This window comes from Microtus oregoni, unplaced genomic scaffold, assembly GCF_018167655.1.
Source record: "Microtus oregoni isolate MIOR12 unplaced genomic scaffold, Mior012 000012F_ref0000307, whole genome shotgun sequence".
Taxonomy (NCBI): Eukaryota; Metazoa; Chordata; class Mammalia; order Rodentia; family Cricetidae; genus Microtus; species Microtus oregoni.
This window is the reverse complement of record NW_024543071.1, coordinates 3,964,399-3,980,768: the sequence shown is the minus strand read 5'-3', so window position 1 is coordinate 3,980,768 and position 16,370 is coordinate 3,964,399. Positions and strand designations below refer to the sequence as shown.

The window sequence follows — 16,370 nt, the reverse complement described above, 5'->3', positions numbered from 1 at the left end:
AAACCTCTTAGCAAGCGTCTGAAACTGGGCAATTCACAAGGGCAGGGACTCTTTTGACAGGATGACCTCCAGATGGGAGATCAATAGTCACGCCACAGATATACAGTAAATCTTCCTCCAGGTATTCCCCAACAGGGGACATTTTCTAAGACGTCAGGATGCATGGGTTATATTTCTATTAACCTTTCTACATGACATAAAGAGAGATCTGATAGGGCTTACACTGTTCTACGTGCTCTGACTTCTGACTGACTGTCACTGCACACTTCTCCACTTCCCTGCTGCATCCACACTGGCCGTCCTCAGCCGTGCCCAGAGCTTCCCCATCATCAGACGTCCGCACCTGTGGGGCTTTCTGCCACAGGTCTCTGCTTCCCTTGATTATCCACATGACACCTGCTCATTTGCCTTCCTTATCTACTGATTTATTCGTTTATTTTTGAAGTATTGTTGGCAGAGGCAGCTCATTCATTCCTGGCCCCTCATTGGTTCCCTGCCACTCATTCATTCCCTGCCGCTCATTAGTTCTAGGCCACTCAGACCCAAAGTAACCACACAGAAACTGTATTAATTGCAATGCTGTTTTGTCAATGGCTTAAGCATATTGCTAGCTAGCTCTTAAATCCTACACTAACCCATCTCCATTAATCTGTGTATCATCACGAGGTCATGGCTTACTGGCAAAGATTCCACAGGCTCTGGTGGAGGCGTTTGTCTCATATGGCAGCTACATGGCTTCTCTCTGACTCTGCCTACTCTCTCTATATTTCCTCCAGCCTGGCTATATTCTGTTAAGTCATTGGCCAAATTAACCATTAACCAATAAGAGCAACACATATACAGGACTTCCAACATCATTTCCCCTTTTCTGTCTAAATAAAAAGGAAGGTTTTAACTTTAACATTGTAAAATTACATATAACAAAACAGGTATCAAGCAAGAATTACAGTTACAATATTTATATCTATTTTATCTTTTATCAGAACTAAGAAAAACTATAATTATAACTATCTATTCTTCAACTCCATCAAAGACCCCAGAAGGATATAATATTACCTAAGTAAACAGGAAGTGCATTGTAAGCAACTTCCACAACCCTAAAATTGACAGAGACATCTTGTTGCCTGGACAGTCATGTACCGCTGCTATCGGCAATAGCAGAAAGATGCAGGCACAGCCTGGCTGCGGCTGTAGTTTTGTAATAATTAAGCTATGAGATCAGATAGAGTCCAGCAGCATCTTAATAGGAAAAGAAAATGTGGTGCATAGTTGGGTGATTTTATTCAGCTGTAAACAAAAATGAAATTACGGCATTTGTAGAAAAATGAAAAGAACTGGGATGTGGGTAAGGGGAGATGGGGAGAGAAAAGTTAGAAGGGAAGGAGGGGGGGGGCCTTGGGGAAACAGGAGGATTGGGATAAAGGAAGGTTGGACAGGGGAGCACGGAACCACAATTCTTAGTTAAGGGAGCCACTGTAGGGTTGGCAAGAGACTTGAACCTAGAGTGGCTCCCAGGAGCCCAAGGCAATGTCCCCAGTTAGTTCCTTGGGCAGCTGAGGATAGGGAACCTGAAATGACCCTATCCTATATTAATACTGACGAATATCTTGCATATCATCATAGAACCTTCATCTGGTGATGGATGGAGATAGAGACAGAGACCCACACTGGAGCACTGGACTGAGCTCCCAAGGTCCCAATGAGGAGCAGAAGGAGGGAGAACATGAGCAAAGAAGTCGGGACCACGAAGGGTGCACCCACCGAGACAGTGGAGCTGATCTATTGGGAGCTCACCAAGGCCAGCTGGACTGTGACTGAAAAAGCATGGGATAAAACTGGACTCTCTGAACATGGCGAACAATGAGGGCTGATGAGACGCAAAGGATAATGGCACGGGGTTTTGATCCTGCTTAATGTGCTGGCTTGGTGGGAGCCTAGCCAGTTTGGATGTTCACCTTCCTAGATATGGACGGAGGGGGGAGGACCTAGGACTTACCACAGGGCAGAAAACCCTGACTGCTCTTTGGACTGGAGAGGGAGGGGGAAAGGAGTGGGGGGGAAGGGGAGAAGGGTGGGAGGAGGGGGAGGGAAATGGGAGGCTGGGAGGAGGTGGAAACTTGTTTTTTTCTTCTTCTCCTTTTCTCAATAAAAAAAATTAAAAAAATAAAATAAAAAGAAACCCTATGACTGACTGTGGCAGGAATTCCCCGGATATGGGTTGCATTTACCTGAGGCTTTGATGATCCACTACAAACAGTAGAAGATCCTGTCCTCAGTGACGCTGGGACAGTGGCTTAAAGAGGGGAAAACACGCATGTGCTTTCCGATGCAGAGTGGGCCCTCCCTTCGCGTTTGTTGTTTAAAAATTTAATTAATCAGGGAATAAATATTCTAATTATTTACTTGGGTTTTGAATTCAAATATTGGGAGGCATAGATTGTTAGTGAAAAAAATCAAATTAAAAAATTAAGACACGAAAAAAAATGAAAAGAACTGGATATCATTATGTTAAGTAAAACAAACAAGAAAAATAAATATTTTATTATTTTTCTCCTATTCAATCTAGATTTAAATTTATGTTTTATTTTGATGGTCTGATGTATGTTGTGTCTACTCATTATGTAGAATATGTAGACACGTGTGTTCTTGAGATGCAATTGTTTTACTTATACCCTGTCTTTATCTCCTATGAGAGATGTTACATCTTTGGTCCAATATTATATGACACAATTAATATCTTGACTTTTCTTTTAAAAAAAAAGATTTATTTATTTATTTATTTATTTATTTATTTATTTTGTATACAGTGTTCTGCTTACATTACCTGCAGGCCAGAAGAGGGCACCAGATCTCATTATAGATGGTTGTGAGCCACCATATTATTGCTAGGAACTGAACTCAGGACCTTTAGAAGAGAAGTCAGTGCTCCTAACCTCTGAGCCATCTCTCCAGCCCCTATACTGGCTTTAAAAAAAAAAAAATTCTGATTTTCTTTTATTTATTTGATCCTGTCCCTTCCCCATTAAATCTATAACTTTTAGAAAATATAGTGCTACCTTTTTTTTTTATAGAACTATCTATCATAGGACTGAGCTTTAAAAATAAAATTAAACTCCTGAATTCATACCCATAGGACTCTAAGTGCCACACGGATACGTGCACACCCGGGGTTGCTGCTGCACAGGTCACAGGAGGTCACAGATGAGCGGGGAGTGGACGTGTGTTCTGTGTACACACTGAAGTTCCAGCCGGCTCTAAAGAAGAGCAAGACCATGGTATCTGGAGGGGAAAGGATGCAACTGGAAACCCTCATGCTGTGAAATAAGCCACTCAGAAAGGAAGTCGGTTCTTTTTCTCGTGTGGAGATCCTAGTGTTACCTCTGCCTGTGAACTCTGTGTCTGTGTGTATGTAGGTCATGGAGCTAGAAAATAGAGCATGAGAGGGGAGATAAGATCTGAGGGGCAGGTGTGGCAGGAGAGGGCTATTGAGTCCACGTGACTGGGAGGTGGAAGGGACAGGGAGGGGGAGGATGTGGGAAATGGCGATGGACAAGAACAAAGTTGTGTTTGGGGGGCGCCATGCTAAAGCCAATTTCTCGGTATGCTAATAAAAGATAATAAAAACAGAAAAAATTAAAGACGATGTTATTTTAAAATCCTCCGATTTTTAATTGATGATTTAAACCCGCTCGCAGCTTTCCTCATGGAAAGCATAGTTTACATCTTCCACTCTCCTGAGTCACACCAGATAGAGGCGGTCATTTCTACTGGATTGTCTGTCGTACCTCGGCAAGGTCGTTTTTCTGGCAGTTGCCCAGAATCGAACACTTCACTTTCTAATTTTCTTTCCTCGCCCTTAGCTGTGGTTATAAAAGTAAGCTCTGACCAGAGGGAGGTGAGCAGGGGTGCGGGGCTGAAGCGCTCTTCTCTCCCTTCCTCAGCCCTGCCCTAAAGTTGGGAACCAGCGCTTTTGCACCTTCATGGGACCAGGAAGACCTGAGTGTGGCTGTGTCCGGCGGCGGTTTAGGACTGTTAGGAACATACAGTGATCTTGGAGCCATCGCAGTGGTTCTAACTCAACCCAGGAAACTTCTCTAATTTTTGTTTTGTTTTGGTTTGGTTTTTTTTGGGGGGGAGGGGGGACTGGAGAGGACTCCGTGGTTAAAAACACTGACTGCTCTTGCGGAGGACCCAGTTCAATTCCCAGAAACCACATGGTCATTCACAACCATCTGTAACTCCAGTTCCAAGAGACCTGATGCCCTCTTCTGGTTCCCTAGGCACCGGGCACACACGTGATACACATGATACTTACATGCAGGCAAAATATCCATACACATTTTTTAAATAATCAAAAAAAGTAACTAAAAATTTATTTATGTGTGTTTGTGTGTGTATATGCCATGCATACGCAGTGCCTGCAGAGGCCAGACGAGGGTGCTGGTGAACCACCTGATGCGGGTGCTAGGATCTGAAAGGCAGCAACTGCCCTAACTGCTGAGCTACCTCTCCAGCCACCCCAGGTTTCTTTTACTTAAGGAAATAACTGCTTTAAGCCACTTTCCGTGGGATTTGGTTGTTCCATGCAGCTGGATCTAACAGGAACTGGTCATTTCCTGGAGCTGCTTTGTTATTGTAGGCTAGGGCGGAGGGGAGGTGGCAAAGCAGAGTCTCCCTCAGCCTTCCCTGGCTTGTGGCAGCTGGCCTGCTCACTCAGCTTTTCTGACACAGTGGACTTGCTTAAAAGTAGATTTGGAAGTAAACGTGGCTGTAGTGGCTTACTCCAGATCTCAGGAAAGAATGTGGAGAGCATACGGGAGACACAAGAAAAGGAAAAGAGGGACCCCGGGGTCCCCATGACGGTCACTGGGGTCCCCTATGGTCACTGGGGTCCCCATGACGGTCACTGGGGTCCCCATGACGGTCACTGGGGTCCCCTATGGTCACTGGGCACATGATCCCACTGGGACTTCACGAAAAGTATTTGGACAACTTCTCAGAATTCCTCCTAGAACTGTCCACAAAGACGGGACTGATATGCAATAATATTCAGTCTCCAGGTTCTCCCCCACTGGCCGAGTCCTCCAGTGGGTGTAAACTCCATTGTCCTTCTAGAAACACCAGGCTTTCCCACAAAGAATTTTCCATGGGTAAAATGCTTAGGAGTTGCTAAAATTCCTTCTCTTGGAGTGACATAAACCATGTCTAGACCTCCTGCAATCCCAACAACAAAGCAAGGTGCAATTCCATCAGAGTTCACTCTAGGAAGCCAATTAATATATTAGGCTTGTTTACAGACGGACAGGTGACCTTATAGCGGTCTCCCTGCAGGGTGTGCCCTGGCATGGATGACACCCTATCCACCCCCGAGCCCCATGGCTGTGCCAATGGAGCCCTTCCCTTGCCTGCCCATATCCTCTGACCTTCTCAGAGACTCTGGGATCATGAACAGTTAGGGCAGAACTGCATACCACTGTCTGAGAGGGCTGCTGAGTTCTCAGAGGAGAGCCCTGTGGCCGTCCTGCTCCCTCCTTGCACAGGTAACATCAGGAATCACCAAACCCAGCTGGAAAGACCATTGGCCAGCAGACTGACCCAGCCTGACTCCTGAAGATGGGGGCAGTTTAGCTCGAGGCATAGTCCTGTGCAGATGAGCCTGGGAATGAGGCTAGACACTGTCACCAAGAGCTGAGTTTGCAGGCTGTCACCAGAAGTTGTAGAAGACGTTTCCTTTGGGGCACCAACACAGAACCTTATTAATTACGAAAGGTCGGCGAATAGCTTAGGCTTGTCCTACTAGCTCTTTTAACTTAAATTAACGCATTTATATTAATCTGTTATTTTTTAATGGCTTTTTTTTTGTCTCTTCCATCTTGTAGCTCCTGTTTCCTCTCTGTGTCCACTGGCATCTGTCCTGAACCTAGATTCATTTCCTCTTCTCTCTCTCTGCCTGGAAGTCCCGCCTAACCTCTTCCTGCCTAGCTACTGACTGGTCAGCTCTTTATTAAACCAATCAGAAGGCGCCTTGGCAAAGACACATCTACACAGTTTACAAAAAGATTATTCCACAACAAGAAGGACTGTGACCCCGACAGCAGGGTGTTTAGGGTTTAGTGCCTATTTCCCGAGATCCACCTGGTTCTCCTTGTTTCTGTGATGTGTCAGCCAAATTCCTGGCATGAACATGTCAAAATGGGCAAGATGTATCGTTGCCCACAGTTCCAGAGGCTTTGGTCTAAGGTCACGTGGTGCCATTGCTGCGGGCCTGTGGTGAAGCAGAACCTCTCAGGAGAGGCTGCAACAGAGCAGGCCACCCGGAAACAGAACCGGCGAGAGAGAACGGCAGACAACAGACAAGCAGGGTGGAACGCGGGGAGGGAGCAGATAAAGTATTATTTTTCCAGGGCACAGCCCCAGTGACCTACTTTGTCCAACTAGGCTCCACCTGGTAATAATGCCACCACAAAGGGACCCAATCAAGGAATTAACCCTCTGAAGAAGTTAGAGCTCTTATCATCCAATCACTGGATGGACTGGCAGGGGGCTGTTCCTTAAATATGTGAGCCTTTTGGGGGACAGTTTATATACTAACTATACACGTTAGAGCTGCTGAATTACCTTCAGTAGACCAAGCCTGTAACCAGCACCAAAGTCACTGTTACAGTGTAAACCTGCCGCTCGAAATTTGACACTTCTTTCTGGACTTCCAAAAAATATATTTTCCTGTCTCAGACAGCTCGTTTTAAAAATAAATTACTTCCCAGTCCTTTGTTACAGGTGATCTAAGTTTGTATTTACTGTCTTTTTTTCTTTGGCTATACCACTTATTGCGCTATCTTCACTCTTGTATCTTGGCTATTGACTTCTAGAGCTGATTCTTATATCTTTCTTCCAAGCCCAGATCTCTCTTCTAACTTCTCAAGTCAAATTTACTACCTCAAACCAGACACCTCAGAGAAACAATTACACAACTGACCAAACCTAGATACTGCAAACATCCCCCTTTCCTCTCACTTCTTCTGTTATTCCCTTCTGTGTATGTGTATTTATTGCTCATGTGTGGTGCAAGTGAGCATGCGTGTGTACATGGAGGCCAGAGGTCAACCTCATTGGCTCAGAGCTCACTGACTGAACACGGCCTCTTGGCCGGAAGCTCCAGGGGTCCTTCTGTCTCCACTTCCTGGTGTTGGGATTGCAAGGGGCTAATCCAGCATGTGACTTATTTCTGTTTGCTGGGGTTTGAACTCAGGTCCCTGCGCTTGCGTGGACGGCGCTTTAGCAACTGGGCTGTCTCCCAAGACCCCACTGTCTATGCCTCCACATTCACTGTTTCAATAATGACATTTTCACTAGCTTTGTCCACGCCAAAATTTAGCAATAGTTGGCTTCTTGTTCTCATTTATGCTCATATTTTCTGTAACCTGAAAATTGTGGTTGGCCTTACCTTGGTTTTTGAGTTCACCATACTCCTCTCTGACAGGTTACTAATGCCCACGGGTTATGATCTCGTCTGAATTTTTGTAAGAAACATTAAAAATGCCTTTTGTTTCTGCCCTTGCCAAACAAGCTTTGCATTGTGCCAGCACGCAGTGTCACCTAGAGCTTCTTACAGGGTTTTTGTGAAAGCCTCGGTCCTTCCTCCAAACCGTTTCCTGTTTCACAGAGCCACCTTCTGTCAACACCGTCAGAGGATGTTGTCCTTAGCTACTTCCTTTCTTTGAAGAAAATGCTTACTGCACTTTTGAAAGATGTGTTTACTTTTAGGTGGAAGGCTGTCTTTCTAACCTGCACGTCTATCTTTTTACCACGTGCTGGTCTGGTGTCAAAGGAAGCCAAAAGGGAACTTCAAATTTCTGAAGGGGAGGGGGAATTACAGATGGTTGTGGGGCCACCGTGTGAGTGCTGGGAATCAAATCTGGGTCCTCTGGAAGGACAGCCATTTCTCCAGCCCTCGTTTTATTAACTTGTGCACGTGTGCACACGTGCATGCAGGCACCAGCAGAGTCCAGGTGGCATCAGATCTTCCAGAGTGGGAGTTACAGGTTTGTTTGTGAGCAGCCCTGTGAGTGCTGAAAGCAGCCTGGGCTCTCTGCAAAAGCAGTGTGTGCTCTCAAGCTCCAAGCCATTTCTTCAGTGGTTGTTAATGTGCTGATGTTTCCCCACTGAGGTGATGAGGATTCAGTGTACACATACACACGCACACACACACACACACACACACACACACACACACACCCCACCTATGTGTATCCTTTCATCTTCCTCATACAGTAATGTCGTTGCCTTATTGCCGTAACTGGACTGGTGTTCACAGTTTATGTTATAATGGTTTTATAAATGGTAAGTGTATTGGTGCCATGTAGACTGACTGTGTGTTAGTGCCATGTGAACTGTGTGTATTAGCACCACATGTATTAGTGTCTGGTGGACCTATTGTGTGTATTAGTGCCATTAGACTGACTTGTGTACTAGCAGCATGTAGACTATGTATCAACACAATCTATGTGGGCTGACTATGAGCAGCAGTGCCATGTAGACTGACTGCCTGCTCGTACATCACTATGTAGTCGAACTTTTATTTGGGCCACCAGTTCACAAGTAACAATATGGAGGTTTATTACTAATTATGAAAGCTTGGGCATTAGCATAGGGTTGTCTCACTAGCTGTCATAACTTAACCTGCTTTTATTAATCTATGTTCTCCCACGTGGTTCAGTCACCTCTACCCTGTACCACACATCCGACCTCTTCAGTGCTTCCTTGATGTCTTTGTACTGCCCATTCTGCTTCCTCCTCATCTGGCTGGTGACTCTACCTTTCTTCTTCCCAGAGTCCTCTCTATCCAGAAGTCCCGCCTAACTCTTCCTGCCTAGCTCCTGGCCATTCAGCTCTTTATTAAGTCAATGAGAAGGTGCCTTGGCAGAGACACATCTCCACAGTGTAAACAAACATTCTGCAACACGGATGTTTGGTGTTAACAAGAATCTTCCTCCTTCAGCTGCTGCCACCGCCACCTCAGCTACTTAGCTGTTTTGTTTTTAATTTATTACTACGCCAACATCAAACTTTCCTATTCTCTAGAAAACCTGCTCAAATACATACATATTCTACTTACCAACTGCATCCCCACACCATCCCAGCTCTTCTGACCATTCTCAACTGCTTGGTCACTCACCCAGCTGCTGTCATCCTCAGACTCAACCTCATCTGTCCGGAATGTCCTTCACTTTTCCTCACCTCTTTGTCTTGCCCCTCCCGCCCTTTGTTTGTTTACTCCCTGAGTTTAGATGGAACACTCTCAGTTTCCCAAGAAAGAGCAAAACTGGGACCAGTGTTCAGCATCTCCTGCATCTGAAGCGTCTTCCTTTATTCTCACACTCAGAACAACCTTGTCTTCGTCCATCTCGAGGCTAGAAGTGATTTGGCCTCAGAAACTTGAAGCATTGCCCAGTGCCTTCTTCCTTCCTCTGCTGCTGCTGGGAGCTGTCAGGTCACCATGACTCTTGAGGCTTTTAAGAACACGCTTTTCTTTCCTCTCATTGGAAGTATTCACGATCTATCTTGAAACCTAGTGTTCTGAAATTTTGCAAGTGTCTGATGGAGTGAGCTTATTTTCATCAGTGTTCTGATATGGAATGGGTGCTCTCAACCTGGAAACTCATGCTTAGAAATTAGCAAGTTGTTAACTGAGCTATTTGTTAGCGATTCCTCATTTATGTGACCACTAGCAGGCTGTCTAATTAAAAACAGTTCTTTCACCTAGCCTTTTGTTGTTTTGTCTTTTTTTTTTTTTTTAAATGGTAGTGTTAATTTGACACAGCAGAGGGAAAAGAGAACCTCAGTTGAGGAACCCTCCCCCATCAGATTAGCCTGTGGGAAATCCTTTAGTGTATTTTCCTGCCTGGCGATAGATGTGGGAAGGCCCAGCTCACCATGGGTGGTACCATTCTGAGCAGGTGATCCTGGGTTCTATAATAAAGCAGGCTGAGCAAGCCATGGGGAGCAAACCAGGAAGCAGCTCCCTCCACAGCTTCTGCATCAGCTCCTGCCTCCAGGTTTTTGCCCTGTTCTGGCTGCTGCAGTGGCTTCCCTCAGTCATGGAATGTGACCTCAAGAATTTTAAGATAAAGCAAAGACATTTCTCTCCAAGTTGGTTTCAGTCCGTGTTTTATCACAGCCATAGAAAGCCCACGCAAGACAGACAGGGTCTTGTGTAAGCCAGGCTGGCCTGGAATGCTTTATGTTGCCCGAGCTGGCTTTGAATACCTGACCCTGAGAGCTGGGGTTTAGACGGGCAGTGTCACACCTGGCTTTTCACTCGTCTTTAGGAAACACTTGGGGAAATGTTTCCATCTTTTTTATATTCGTTTTTAACTTCTGTGTTTTACTCTTGGTTTCTAGGCCATCCTTTGTGCTCTACCATTGCTGCTTTAGACACAGCAAATCATTCTCTCTATTCGGGCAGTATTGTCTTTTGTTTCTGGAGAGTGGTGGGAACATTTTCCATAAGTTTTAGTTTTGTTCCTGGAGAGTGGCGGGAACAATTTCCCATAAGTTTTAGTCTCCCTCTGTTCAATATAAACTCATCCTCTCTGAGTCTCTCCACCGTCTCACGTCCTTCTTCGGTCTCTTATGGATCTTATACATGTTCCTCATCTTCTGATGGTGTCATTGTGTCTGATCCATTTAGGAGAGGTCCTAGACTGACTGAGCCATCTGAGCACATGGCAGGATCTCAGAGTTCTGCACTGGGCTCCCTGTCAGCATCTTCGGGTCTTTCTCAATTCCCAGTCTTTCCATCCAGCAGGACCAGACTGGTTGAAGATCCTAGGAGACAGGGAGACCAGACTGGTGTGACCATCCTAGGAGACAGGGGAGACCAGACTGGTGTGACCATCCTAGGAGACAGGGAGACCAGACTGGTTGACCATCCTAGGAGACAGGGGAGAGCAGACTGGTGTCGGACCATCCTAGGAGACAGGGAGACCACACTGGTTTATGATCCTAGGAGACCAGACTGGGTGACCATCCTAGGAGTCAGGGGAGAGCAGACTGGTGTGACCATCCCAGGAGACAGGGAGACCAGACTGGCTGACCATCCTAGGAGACAGGGAGACCACACTGGTTTATGATCCTAGGAGACCGGGGAGACCAGACTGGTTGGCAAGCCTAGGAGACGGGAGACCAGACTGGCTGACCATCCTAGGAGACAGGGAGACCAGACTGGCTGACCATCCTAGGAGACAGGGGAGACCAGACTGGTTGACGGTCCTAGGAGACAGGGGAGACCAGACTGGTTGGCGAGCCTAGGAGACAGGGGAGACCAGACTGGTTGACCATCCTAGGAGACAGAGGAGACCAGACTGGTGTGACCATCCTAGGAGACAGGGAGACCAGACTGGTTGACGGTCCTAGGAGACAGGGGAGACCAGACTGGTTGACCATCCTAGGAGACAGGGGAGACCAGACTGGTTGACCATCCTAGGAGACAGGGAGACCAGACTGGTTGACGGTCCTAGGAGACAGGGGAGACCAGACTGGTTGACCATCCTAGGAGACAGGGGAGACCAGACTGGTGTGACCATCCTAGGAGACAGGGGAGACCAGACTGGTTGACCATCCTAGGAGACAGGGAGACCAGACTGGTTGACGGTCCTAGGAGACAGGGGAGACCAGACTGGTTGACCATCCTAGGAGACAGGGGAGACCAGACTGGTGTGACCATCCTAGGAGACAGGGGAGACCAGACTGGTTTATGATCCAAGGAGACAGGAGTGGGGTAGAAATGTGTCCATTTCATTGTCCATTCCCACTTCATTCTTTTCTCTCCCGCTATCCCGAGATGGCCTTTCTACCCTCTCCTGACTTAAGCCATCTTATGCCAGGTCTGCAGAGGGCAGTGAGGGGGTCTACCGAGTTCTCAACAAACTTCACCTGTCCCACCACTTTGGATCCTGGTTGTGCCATTTGCTTTTTCAGTTGCCTTTCCGTGGCTATGACAAACACCACAACTGAGAGCCACTTAGGAAAGAAAGGATTTACTTTACGGTTCCAGAGAGGACAGTCTATCACGGCAGGCAAAACATGGCAGCTCGAGCTTGAGGCTAGTCTAGAAGTCAGGAAGCTGAGCGATCCAATGTCCCTTCACCCCCACACAGGGAGAACAGACAGGGAACCAGAAGTGGAGCCAACTACAAAATCTCAAAGCCAGGCTCCCAGTGTGCACTTCCCCTAGGAAGCCCCGCCTCCTGAAGGTTCCTTAACTCCCCAAGCTGGGGACCAAGTGTTCAAACATGACTATCTATGGGGGACATTTCACATGAAAACCACTTTCTGTTACTAATTCCTAAGCCATGAGAAGTTCTTGGAATTAATGCATTGCTTCGATTCCTGGCTTTTAACCCCTTTTTAGCTGTCTTCCAGTTCTTCTAGTTCTGCTACTGTCTCTTCTCCTGACTTCCTTGTCCTTTTGGGTTTACAGAGGAGAAACTTTTTACTCAGTTTAGCAAGATTTGTGGAGCGGATGTCGCTAATATTTTTTTCCCATCCACCCAGTGAATCAGAAGTTCCAAACACTGAAAATTAGCATCATCTCTCCTCTCTTTTTCTCTCAGTTCCATCCTATTTGGGCCTCAGTTTTCCAGGCCTTCTGTGTTTATTTAAGTGTGTGTGCTTCTTCCAAGTACACAGACATGCACATGCCCTCAAAGGCAGAAGACAGTGTCGGATCCCCTAGAACTGGGCTTAAAGGAGGTTGAGGCACCTGGTGCAGGTGTGAGGAACTGAACTTGGGAAGCCTGGAAGAGCAGCAAGCATTCTTAGCAAGCATTCTCCAGCCCCAATTCAGTTTTCAAAAAGGACTAAATTTATGACTTGCCTTAAGCAAACAGAATAAATACAGAAGGTCCCAGCTGAGGAATTTCAGGCAACCACGGTGTTTTTAAGGGTAAGGACGCTTCTTCCTGAGTTTTCTCAAATCAGTTGTTGATGTGTGTCCAACCGCACCCATGCATTCAGCACGCTGTACATTAGTGTCACTGCAAGCATGCCGGGATGAGAACAGCAACCATAACCACTGGCTCAGTGACATTCTGGTTAACTTGTGCATCTCAGAAATTAGGTACCAGGTAGATAAATCAAATGAGTATTGGTATTAACCCAGAGCCAAATATATATTTTATTGTGTTTATAATAAGTATGCAAAGTTAAATATCCGTCGTACACAACCCATAGTCTGTTTAAACATACCTCGTCACACAGTTGTGGTTGTTAGGCATTATGAAAACATGAAATGCCATATAATTAGGCCAGGAAACTTATTATAGTTAATAAAGTATTACGAATAATAATAACAACAAACATTATGTGCTCTGGATTGGAGCAGGAACAAGGAGCCTGAATCTGCAAAGGAACACATTTCAATATTCGAAAAATACTAGAGGATGTTGCCAGCATTTTAGTTTACAGAAAGTGAGGTCGTGTTTGCCGCCCTTTGAGCACAGCAGAAGTACATACAACACAAGAATGGAAGTGAAGACTCAAGGCTCCCCTTACCTTATGCCTTGGTTTCCCATCCTCTAGATGGTTATTAATATTATAGCAACAACAAGGGAGGTCTGTGAAAATCCGTGTACCCCACGCCCAAGAGTGGCAGAGTTGGACCCCAGCAGGCACCCAGCTCCAGAGCCCGGCTTCTTAAACCGGCTATTCTGCCTTTCCTGTCCTCTGTTCAAAGAATTCTACTATAAATAGGTGTTTTCACCCAAGGTTATGAGAAATCGACTCCTCTAATCCAGAACGTCCTGATTGATCCTCTCGGTGAAATGCTAACATCAGCTTAAAGCAAAGTTCACCAGGATTGTTCAGAAGTTCCATCAACCAAATTAAAACTGTCCAGTCGAAATCAGTGTTTCCTCTAGGATTCAACATTGATGTACACACAGTGTTTTAGGAAGCCTCCGGCTCGGTGCTTCCCACTCCACTCATCGGTCTGAGGCATCTTAAAGATTCTTTTCCAGGAACACACTGAAACGGTGCAAGGCACTATCCTGAGTTATTTAACCGAACCCTCGTCCCACGTGTCCACTCGGAACTTCCGGTTTTGATAAAACGCTATTTTACAGTCCAGCAGACTCTTTTCTTCCCCCCACCTGCCTCGGCTGCGCTCGAGTTCCTAGCACGCGGACCCACCGGTCGTTCTGGCGTTAGGGATGCCGGTATTTCCCTAGCGGCCTTCCCAACTTGCCCCCGCCCCCGTAAGGTGCACACGTAAGCACCATGTCAACGTGTCATTGCGAAACCCCCTCCCTGCGCCGCTCACCGAGAGACGAGCTCGAGCAGCTCCCGGTGCACCGCGCCGGCCCCGCCCTCCCCGCCGCCGCAGCCGCCGCGGCCGCCGCCGCCGCCTCTGCGCGCCCCGCCCCACGTCCCGCGCCGCAGGCAGCGGAGGCCTCGGGTTCCCCGGGCCGCACCGGCGCCCCCTGCAGGACGCGGCGGGCAGCGCTGCCGGAAGAGCCCGAGCCTCCTGCCACCGTGTCCGCTGCCGCCGCCGCCACTGCCACCGCCACCGTCGAGCTCCGCGGGGCCCCGAGTCCCAGCCGAGTGTCCTCGGAGCCGCCCGCCGCGCTCCCCGCGCCCCTCGCGCTCCCCGAGCCGCCGCGCCTCCCGCTCGGCCTCCGTCCTCAGCTCCCCGCCCGCACCCGCCTTCACTCTGGAGCGGCCCGGGCAGCCGCAGCAGGGGCGGCGGCGGCGCATCGAGGAGCTCTCCAGGTCGTCCCGGGAGAAGCTGCTGCAGTCCCGGGACAAGATGTTTTCCAAGCTCACGTCCATCCTGCAGCACGCCGTGGAGGCGGTGAGGCCGCGCGGGGTGCGGGGTGGCGGGGATCGGCCGCCCGGGCTGCGGGGCGCGGGGGAAGCTGCGGGGAGGCCTGCGCGCTCCTCCCCACCGCAGCCTCTGCCCTCCCGCCCCGAACCGGGCGGCTCCCGGGGCCTCCGCGCCGTTAACCTCCGGGGCCTCCGGGCCGTCGCTGTGCCAGACAATAGAACGGCGGCGCCGGTGGGCTGGGCTTGCTTTGGCTTTCGTGCGGGTGGGCCCGCGGGCCCGGGTGACGCCGGTGCCGGTGATTGTTTGCTCGGGCCCGGCGGCCCACCTCGGCCGGACCTGGGTGATGGATCTGCAGGAGTTTGCAGGTCCGCGATCGCCGGGCTCACACCATCTGTTTCCCCTTTCTTGTCTAATATTGCGCTTCCCGGACGCTCTTGGCTCAGCCTGCAACCGCTGTACTTTGAGGCCGGTCTTAAACGCACAGAGGGACCTTACACAAACCTCCTGACAGACCTGAACAACCCAGAAGGAGAATACCTTGCCGGTGCTCAACACGGCTTTATTTTAAACTTGCTTATTTTGGGTTGAGTGTTACTTTGTGTGAAGAAAGTTACTGTGTTCATTTTTAAGAGGACATTTTCTTTACATGTTGAGAAAGACAATAACACTTTCAACTTCACTCTACTTTTTAAAGGGAGGAAAAAAAATACCACAGTGATGTTAAGGGTCAGCTAACAAAATTAGAATTGTGAATTTTAGTCATGGAGACAAAACTTTAATACAATTGCCAGTTATGTAGTATATGGAATTTAGGTATTTTGTTTTTGTCCCCCCCCCCCCCCCCTTGGTGACACATCAGACCAAGAAAGAGGGAGAGGAGCTGTATTGACACAGGTGGCAAAGGACAGGGCTGTGAGCCGCTTGCATTTCCTGCTTTATATAGAGTCAGTCTGCATTCGTAAAATAATTAAAAGTTTTAAGAACAGTTATATTGATGATTTGAATTATACTTTAGATTTTAAAGAGTCATCAAACGTAATGATAAATTAGAAAGAATTAAATAAGTTACGTGGGTTAGGCCCTGGGGCCTGTCATATTCTAGGCAGAAGCTCTCCTACTGTATTTTATTTTTTTGAGATCAAATGTTACCAAGTTTCCCAGACTGGCCTTGAACTTCTTGCCTTAGCCTCTAGAGTGTTAAGTTCTACGCACATCCCAAAGCCTAGCTCATTTTTGTCCTGAGGCCCGTGTTTTCTAACTTTGTAATCTTTTTGTAATTGCACGTATCATTAACATCTACCAAATTACCTGAGAGAGACTGGCTAGGTAATAGTGTCTCTGTCTTGCGCTGTCAGTGAGGGGAATGAGTTCACTAGGTTGGCCTAGTCCAGGGAGAAATGTCTGGCCCCTGGAAAAAATGTCAAGTCCGCTTGCTCAATGCTGGTTTCTAAGCTGTGCTGCCACCCACACAGTTTACCAAGAAAAAGTACAGCTCCCGAAATCCAGCTGGTTCTGCTCTGCTTTTTTGTTGGGATAGGGTCTCAGG

The 16,370-nt window shown here is 47.7% G+C and overlaps 1 protein-coding gene across 1 annotated transcript in view; it reads left to right on the top strand.

Moving 5' to 3' along the window:
• Positions 1 to 14,399: 14,399 nt before the first annotated feature.
• Fhip2a (FHF complex subunit HOOK interacting protein 2A) overlaps positions 14,400 to 16,370 on the top strand; it is a 29,819-nt gene continuing 27,848 nt past the window's right edge. The window contains exon 1 of the mRNA XM_041661727.1: positions 14,400 to 14,851. Coding sequence (XP_041517661.1) covers positions 14,807 to 14,851 — 45 coding nt within the window. The 5' untranslated portion in view covers positions 14,400 to 14,806. The remainder of the gene's footprint in view (positions 14,852 to 16,370) is intronic.